General features: G+C 46.9%; 1 protein-coding gene across 3 annotated transcripts in view; it reads left to right on the top strand.

Moving 5' to 3' along the window:
- Window positions 1-100: 100 nt before the first annotated feature.
- FHOD3 (formin homology 2 domain containing 3) overlaps window positions 101-8,884 on the top strand; it is a 537,856-nt gene continuing 529,072 nt past the window's right edge. For 2 of the 3 annotated variants that reach the window (XM_004380906.3, XM_004380905.3), the window contains exon 1: window positions 101-389. In XM_004380906.3, coding sequence (XP_004380963.1) covers window positions 225-389 — 165 coding nt within the window. In that variant the 5' untranslated portion in view covers window positions 101-224. The remainder of the gene's footprint in view (window positions 390-8,884) is intronic. The other variant, XM_012556799.2, reaches the window with a different exon arrangement.

Raw genomic sequence — 8,884 nt, 5'->3', positions numbered from 1 at the left:
GCCGCGCGGGGTGTGTAGGGGGCGGAGGAGGGGCGGAGCCGGAGGAAAGAAGGGAGTCCCGCCCCGCCCCGCCCCCCGCGGCCGGAGCAGGGGCTGCAGCTGGCGCGCCCAAGCCTTCGAGCCCGCGAGCCAGTGAGCGGCTGCCGCGGCCTTCCCTGAACGCAGCGGCCCGGCCCGCGGCCCCGCTAATCCCGGGGCCCGCGTCCCCGCGGCAGGGATGCATCATGGCCACGCTGGCTTGCCGGGTGCAGTTCTTGGACGACACAGACCCTTTCAACAGCACCAACTTCCCCGAGCCCAGCCGGCCGCCGCTGTTCACGTTCCGGGAGGACCTTGCTCTCGGCAGCCAGCTGGCCGGGGTCCACCGGCTGCTGCGGGCGCCACACAAGGTACGGCCCGAGGGGCGGGCAGGCCCCCTGGCTACAGTCCCTGCCTCGGTGGGCACTGGGGTGGGGGCACCTCGGGCGCGCTGGGCAGGGCGCGGCCCCAGGAGACGAGCACCCAAGGCAGACCTTTCCTCCTACTCGTTGGCGCGGGACCCTCTGAGCTGGCCAAGAGGACAACTCCGCGCTCCCGCCCAGAACCCTGGGCGGGCGCTACCGAGCAGGTGCCACGCCGGCCAGAGGAGAGATGGAGAAGGTTCCCCGGCGACGCGCCGTTAGCTCGGCCGGGTGGGCGGGGTGGCGCTCGGACGCAGGTAGCCGGCTCGGCCGTGGAGCCCCGGCGGGCGGCGCGTGGAAAGAACCCTCTCCCTGTGGGACTAAGGTCCCTCGGAGGAGACCCCTGAACGGGGCCCGGGACAAAACCTCTCTCAGGCCTCTGGGGCCGCTGCGGGAGGCCGCGTGACCCTAGCGACAAAGCGCGCTTCCCGGAGACACATCCCTCTCCTCTCCAGGGAAGGGGGAGCACCGGCGAGGACTCCTACCGCGCACTACGATGGCCCTTGGAGTAGCCTCTTTTTCTTCTAAGGAGAAGCAGGTGGCCTTGGGAACCTTGGAGAAACGGTCCCTGTGGGAGGAGGGGCGGGGGCCGAGGGGCGGCGCGCGCACAAAGCCTCAGCCTCGCAGCCCGAAATGAGAATCCCCTGGGAAGAATGGCTTCTCAATCCACCAGATTGAGAGGTTGAATTCTTTTTTTTTTTTTTTTAACCCTTTTCAGGAGGACAGGCATCTTGCATAGTGTTTGTTGTAAAGAGCTGGGCATTGAAACCTAATCATTTCGTTACCCAGGAGAACCTTCCCTTCCACTTAAACAGATTGACTGCACCTTGAATGATTACCTCAATGGTGCATTTTCTGCTTAAGGTGCGTATCATAGCTTTGAGGTGATTTATTCCTTGAGTATCAACATTGACAAATATTTGGAAAAGATAACCCTTGATGCCAGAAAGAACAAAATTGATTTTTAAAAATTCTTCAGATTTCTGTATCATGTATACCTGCCTTGGAAGTAGAGGGAGGAGTTGTGTGTGGAAGTTGTGGACTTTGATAGTGGTGTTTTTCTCCCTTTATTAGTGTATCAGAGCTCTTTTTTTTCCTGCTTAATTGGTAACCCATCCTCAGGAATGAGGAATGGGGCAGTTCTGTCTCGTTCTCTCTTTGTGTTGGAGCAGGATGGAGACTGTACCTGGAAACCTCTTTGGCCATAACAAGCATGTGTGGATTGGACGATGGAGGGACAGAATGACATATTATGGATTCAGTTATCAGAACCACTTTTATTAATTCTTTGGTTCTTCTCAATTGGTGGATTCAGTTAAAAGTTTTTGAAGGGCTTCTTCCACATCATTCCATTCATTATGGTCTCTGATTACAGTACTCTTTTGTTGAAACCACGGAAGACTCATAATTGTGGCCCTGTGACTTTGAAGTGGTTTCCTTGGCTTTCAAACCCTATAGACATGGGTTGACCTTTCAAGCTAGGAGAAAAAGTAGATTTTATATTTACATGGAGTCCAGTGGTCTTTATGGAGTATCCTTGGTCTGCTGGGAGGAAGGCCTGATGCTCCAGCACTGCCGTGTCCCTACCCCCAACCAGACACCACAACACAGCAGTTGCACTGGCTCACAGAACTTTCTGAGATGTCCCCATTGGCATAAACAGAACCAGAAGATGTCTCACAGAGACCCTTGACCTCTAGCTCTGGCAACCAGCCACCATCAGTCCACGAGTCTTTCATTCCACATACCCCTACAGTAATACTTGGATGTTTGGCATTCGTTTTTCACATCTAGAGCCGAGTGAGTGGCTGATGCTATTAATGAGGGGTTTGTAAAGAGAATTCAGGGCACTTATGGAGCCCTGGTTGCACAGTGATTTAAGAGCTCGGCTGCTAACCAAAATATCAGCAGTTCAAATCCACCAGCTGCTCCTTGGAAACCCTATGGGGAGGGGGCTGTTCTCCTCTGTCTTATAGGGTCTCTATGAGTCAGAATCGACTCGACGGGTTTGGTTTGGTTTTGGTACGTGGCTAGGTGAAGGAGCCTTGGTGGCACAGTGGTTAAGCGGTTGGCTGCTAACTGAGAGGTTGGCAGTTCAAACCCGCCTAGCGGATGGCTCCATAGGAGAAGGACCTGGTGATATGCTCCTGTAGAGACTGAGCAAAGAAAACCTAATGGGGCAGTTCTAGTCTGACACACGGGGTTGCTGTGAGTTGGAATCGACTAGGTGGCACCTAACAACAACAATAGCATGTGTCTAGGTGTACATTCATGTTTTTAACATGGTTAATATCCAGCAGGGACTCTCAAAATTGGACAACCGACCTGTGATAGAAATAGCTAATGATTTTTGAGCACTTGGCATGTAGGGTGTGCTCTGTCAAGGCTCTCAGTGCATTACCTCATTTAACACTACGCAGCTCCATGAGGTAGGGACTTTTTTTTTTTTTTGGTATTCTTTTTTTCTTTTTAATTTTATCGTGGTAAATTATATATAACAAAAATTTTGCCATTTAAACTGTTGAGGTAGAGTCTTGAGGAAACTGAGGCAGAGAACAGTTAAATAACCTGATTTCTCAGCTGGTAGTGAGGAGCTGAGATTCGTACCGGCCTGTGGGACTCAACACTCCAGTATTCTCGCTCCTTGAACCAGCTCTGTGGCTGGGGCAGGCAGAAGCCACGCTTCCTGGGGCTTCCTCCATTAACTCCTGGAGTTCACCAGATCACCTTCTTGTGCCAGACACTTCTTGGCCTGGGAGCAGGTAAATGTTTCACACATGAGTAAGGGCCTCAAGGCAGAATTCCTGGCCTGGTAGAGTTTGTAGTCAGAGGTGGGAACAGTTACCAACCCCGCTGTGAGTTAGCTAACCCAGGTACCCCTGCCCCCGATCAGCGAGCTGTTGCCTCAGGCCTCTGCCATGGGTGAAGCCTCTAGGGCCACAGGAAATGCTTCCCCACTGGGCCCAGCCTTGACAAGATGGGGAGTTCCTTGGGAGGGCATTCTGGGTGGTAGAAAGAGGGAAAAAGCGTGAACATGGCACATGGAGACACACTCGGTGGTTCTCAGCCCTCCTGCACATTCTAGTCCCTGGGGGAGTAAACTTTTGAATGAAATAGATCACACATGTAGAAAGTGTACAGGTCATCAGTGTGCCGCTGGGTAAATTTCACAAAGTGAACACACCACGTAGCCAGCTGCTAGAAGGACCCATCAGAAGGTTCTAATTTTTAAAGTTCCCCTAAGGATACTCCTGTGCTGGGAACATGAGGTGGAAAATCTCTCAGGCCCTTCCTGGCCAAATGTGAGTCTGTGCCTCTTTTCTTAACCTAATGGTATACTACCTTTGTTCATGTCTGCTGACTCTGTTAGAAGTTGTTCAGTGTTATGGATTGCATTGTGTCCCCCAATATGTGTTGTAAATCCTAGCTTCTGTGCCTGTGGAGGAGCCCTGGTGGTGCAGTGGTTAAGACATTGGCTGCTAACCAAAAGGTCGACGGTTCGAATCTACCAGCCACTCCTTGGAAACCCTATGAGGCAGTTTTACTCTATCCTAATGGGTCACTCTGAGTCTGAATCAACTCCATGGCCTGTGGTTACAATCTCATTTGAGAATGGGTTGTCTTTTTTATGTTAATGAGGCAGGATTAGCGTAGGGTGTGTCTTGAGTCAGTCTCTTTTGAGATATAAAAGAGATTAAACAAGAATTCGAAAAGCAGAGATGAGGGAAGAGAGATGCCAAACCACGTGAAGATTGCCTAGGAGCAGAAGCTCAGAAGAGACAAGGACCTTCCTCCAGAGCTGACAGAGAAAGTCTGTGAGAGAATAAACTTCTGTTTGTTAAAGCCATCTGCTTGTGGTATTTCTGTTATAAAAAAATCAAACCAAAACCATTGCCATTGAGTCGATTCTGACTCATAGTGGCCTTATGAGTAGAACTGCCCCGTAGGGTTTTCAAGGAGCGGCTGGTGAATTTGAACTGCTGACCTTTTGGTTAGCAGCCAAACACTTAACCACTGTGCCACCAGGGTGCCATTTCTGTTACAGTGGCACTAAATAATTAAGACAATCAGTTAACTATTGTCTTGGACAAAAACAAATATATTGTATTTATTCTGTTTTATCTACTCCCCTCCACCGCCCAATACTAAATAGGTAGATTAAAAAAACAAAACGCAAAACAGCTTGGTGGTTATATGTTTTGGCTCGACCAGGTGAGGCCTTTTGTTTTCAAATCCTTTGCAAATAGGTGTTTGTTCCTGGTTTAATGTTTTACAAGAAAAACAGTCATTACAGGACATCTAATTTAGAAAAAACTTTGCAGCAGAATTACTAGACTCAGAACTTTTAAAATTTAAAATGTGTTTGGATTAATTGATGCTAAAGGCATTTAAAGATCAAAGTAGTCTTTTTCTTCGCTTTGATAGACAAAACTGGATTTTTTTTCTTTAAAAAGACTAGCATATATATCAAATGGCAATTATGACTTAGTAATTTAGTTCAGGAAATGTTTCAGTTCCCACTGTGAGCTAGACAGTCGTTGGGTGTCTTCGAGTTGATTCTGACTCGTAGTGATACCATGTGACAGAGTTGAACTGCCCTACAGGGTTTTCTGGGCTGTAATCTTTATGGGAACAGATCACCAGGTCTTTCTCCTGTGGAGCCACTGGGTGAGTTCAAACTGCCAACCTTTTGGTTAGCAGCCGAGCAGTTAACCACTGTGCCACCTGCAGACAGAGTGGAGTAGTAATTGCTCCCGTGACCTAGGCACTTGCCTGAGCTGAGCATTGTCCTAGACAGACATCAGCTTATCAAGCCTACGACCACCCACCCCAACCCCTCCACCCTTCTCCCCGTGGTCCAGTACTGTTGACCTTACAGCACAACAGACCAGGATCGGAAGGAAGTGACCTGGTCACACAAGTGGGAAGTTCCAGACTTGGCATTTGACTCCAGGTCTGAGCTTTTAACAACCCCACTTTTTTTTTTTTTTTAAATCATTATTTCTAAAAATAATTTATTTTATCATCTCCACTTTTGTGTCTTAAATGTCCTCCTTCCCAGCAGCTCGTCCACGTTCCAGCCGGTATCCTATCATTGGATCAGGCTCAGCCCCTCCTCCTTAGCCCTGTGTGTACTGTGTTCACTCCTTTCTTGCTGCCTTTGCCGTTACCTTGCTGCCTCAGCTATTCCACCTGTAAAATAGCCAATTGCAGTGAGGATTAGAACCTTGCTACTCAAAGTGTAGGCCATGGACCATCAGCATCAGCTGGCTCTTATTAGAAATGCACACTCTCTGGCCTGCTGAACCAGAGTGTGCATTTTATCACGATGCCTGGTGATTCGTGTGCACACTCCAGTCTAAGCAGCGTGGATTAGATGATTTGGGCCAGGCTCTCAGTACGTGGGAGCTCTTAAACTGTCTTCCCCCATTCGCAGATAACTTCCTTGAGGGTGAAGACCCAGCTGCCCAGTTCTCCAGTGTTCCCCTGAAGCTGAGGGGTGCTAGGATGAGTGTGCATTAAGTTGATTGATGGGTGTTTGTTTAGAACACAAATCCACTGGTATTATTGCTCTAGTGAGTTTCCACCTTAATCCTCTTAAGGGACACATCTGTTTGTTACATTACATTAATATTTTTAAAAGGTGAGATCATTAGTAAAGTTGGCAAGTGTGTTGTACCATAGCATCTTTGGACAATACTGTTTAAGAATGTTGTTATGAACTGCTAAGAGTAGTTGAATATGCAAGCAGAGTTGCATCTGATTATATCATAATTAGCTCAGTTGGTTGGAGCTGCACTGTTGAGATCAGGATCATGGGATTGAACCCTGTATGGGTCAGTTGGCTTTGCTTCATGCATGGCCACAGATTGTATCAGTCACCCAGCCAGACATACAGCAGGTGCTGCCGTGGCTCCCTGCAGGAAGTCAGGTTGGAACAAACTAGCAGAAGTCTTTGAGGGCAAGGGGCTAATATGTATTGAGCTTGTGTCAGGCACTGCACTGTAGGCTTCCATGCGTAACCTCATTTTATCTTCGCCACAACCCTAGCAGGCAGATAGTGAGGTCCCTCATTTACAGAAGAGGAAACTGGAGCACAGGGAGGCTAAGCAGGCTGTCTATGGCCATACTGCTTGTAAGTGAAGGAGATGCGATTTAAGGTCAAGGTGTTTTTTGTTTTGTTTTTTTTTTAAACTCCAAAGCCTGTAGCCAACTGTGTCCCATTATTAGAAAACCAGCAGAGCACATGCTGTCTGTGCAGTGGTGGCCGGGGCATGACTGCATTGCCTGTCACAGGACTGTGACTTAAATGGTTGTGCTCTGCTAAGTTCCTTCCAGTGCTGACGCTCTGTGAGTCTGTCCTTTTGTCCTCGGAGTCCAACCCGTGTCCCTCTGGAAAGCAACAGGACTGCCTTCACCCTTCCCCTCTGGATTCTGAAATACTAGTACTTATGGGGGCAGATTTAAAACTGATTAACATGCTGAGTCCAACTCAGGAACACCCATCCCCCAGCCCTCATTCTTTTTTTTTTAATTGTTGTAAAAATATAGGTAATAACAACATTTGCCAATTCAGCATTTTTTCACACGTACACTTCAGCGAAACCAATTATATCAATCATGTTGTGTAACCATCACCAGCATCCATGGCCATATTTTCTATCCCCATAAACAGAAACTCAGTGCTAACTAACATTCCCCTTTCCCCTTCCCTCCCACCCCTGGTTACTAACCACTGTTGAAGTCTGATCTCCGTGCGTTTCTGGCTCTCCTTCGTCTCCATGGCTTATTTCTTTCTAATGTCTTGAACACTTGGGAACTTTTCTGTCCTCGGATGGAGGACAGTCACCGGTTTTGAACTCTACACCTCATCTCACAGAGATGCTTCTGTTGCCTGTGGCTGGCTTGGGAATGTCCCTGATGACTTACAACTGACTTTCTAATCAGCATAGCTGGTTCCACTTCTGTGGGACGGCATTAGTGATAGCATCTTGGGTTTGTCAGCATTCTGCTCCTTTCCAGAGACGACCAGACTGTTTTTAGCTCTTTTATTGCAAAGTGTTTCTGGACCTTTTTCTGAACCAAGTAAGACTGGGGAAAATTAAGTTACAATGAATGTTAAACCTCACCACAGGAATGCAATCAGCCAACGTCTAAATTGCGGGAAATTACAGTTTCTCCAACAGTACATTGCAAAGAAAGAAGAAAAATCGAGAGATGAAAAGAAACCTTAAGTTAATGGAGATTTAAGAGATTTATTAGCGAATTGCAGTGTACAGCTTGAATAGTGATTTAGACAAATAACTTTACAAGTAAATATTTGAGATAATTGGGCAAACTTGAACAGTGACTAGTATTAAAAATTATTAATTTTAAAGTGTGATAATAGTATTGTGACTATATTTAAATAGGAGTCTATCTTTCAGAGATACATACTGAAATATTTATAGATGAAATTACATGATGACTGGAATTTACTTCAAAATAATACAGGATAAGGGGCAAGTAGGTAGGTGGATGTATAGACGGAACAGGATAGGTCGTGAGTTAAAGCTGGTTTATGGGTCAATGGGAGTTTATTATACTACTTTCTATACTTTTGAATATGTTAAAATTTTAATAAAAGAGCTAAAAAAAATTGGGTTACAAGTTGCAGTGTTCCCTTTGTGATCAGAGCTCTTATTATTAAATGTCACCCTGTGTCCTGAGCGTGTTTGCTATGGCTGAGGAAGCCTACCATCGGCCAATTTTTTGGTGTGCCTCCATTGGTATTTCTTTTCCCACCCTATGACCGTGTTCTCTTTAGGATCTTAGAAAAAAGAGTCTAGGACATTAGACTTACGTTCAGAGTCTCTTTTGAGACTTAGTCAATTCTAATGATGAAGTCAGCAATTATCATTTACATAAACTGTTACTTTAGTAAGGGAAATGTTTGTCGTTAGCTGCTGGAGTTGGCCCCTGACTCATGATGACCTCATGTACAGTGGAACAAAACTCCGCCCAGTCCTGCACTATCCCATGATTGGTTGCACATCGTGCTGTGGTGATCCATGGGGTTTTCATTGGCTGATTTTCAGAAGGAGATCACCAGGCCTTTCTTTCTAGTCTGTCTTAGTCTGGAAGTTCCACTGAAACCTGTTCGACATCATAACAACACACAAGCCTCCACTGACCAGTGGTGGCTGTGCATAAGGTCCATTGGCGGGAAATCAAACCCAGATCTCCTGCGTGGAAAGCGAGATAGTCTACTGCTGAACCACCAATGTAGGGAAATGCTAAGATAGAGATATTATATGTATGGCTTCAGTAAATGCACCTAGGTTTTTATCACTAAACTGAGATGTTGCTAAGGCTAGAATAAATGATGTCAGTGTAAAGGCACTCAGGTTCCAAAGGCTGTTGCAGCCTATGACATAATGCAGGACTACACCAGAATCTTGCCT

Source organism: Trichechus manatus, unplaced genomic scaffold, assembly GCF_000243295.1.
Source record: "Trichechus manatus latirostris isolate Lorelei unplaced genomic scaffold, TriManLat1.0 scaffold00078, whole genome shotgun sequence".
Classification (NCBI taxonomy): domain Eukaryota; kingdom Metazoa; phylum Chordata; class Mammalia; order Sirenia; family Trichechidae; genus Trichechus; species Trichechus manatus.
This window is presented reverse-complemented; position numbering and strand designations above follow the sequence as displayed.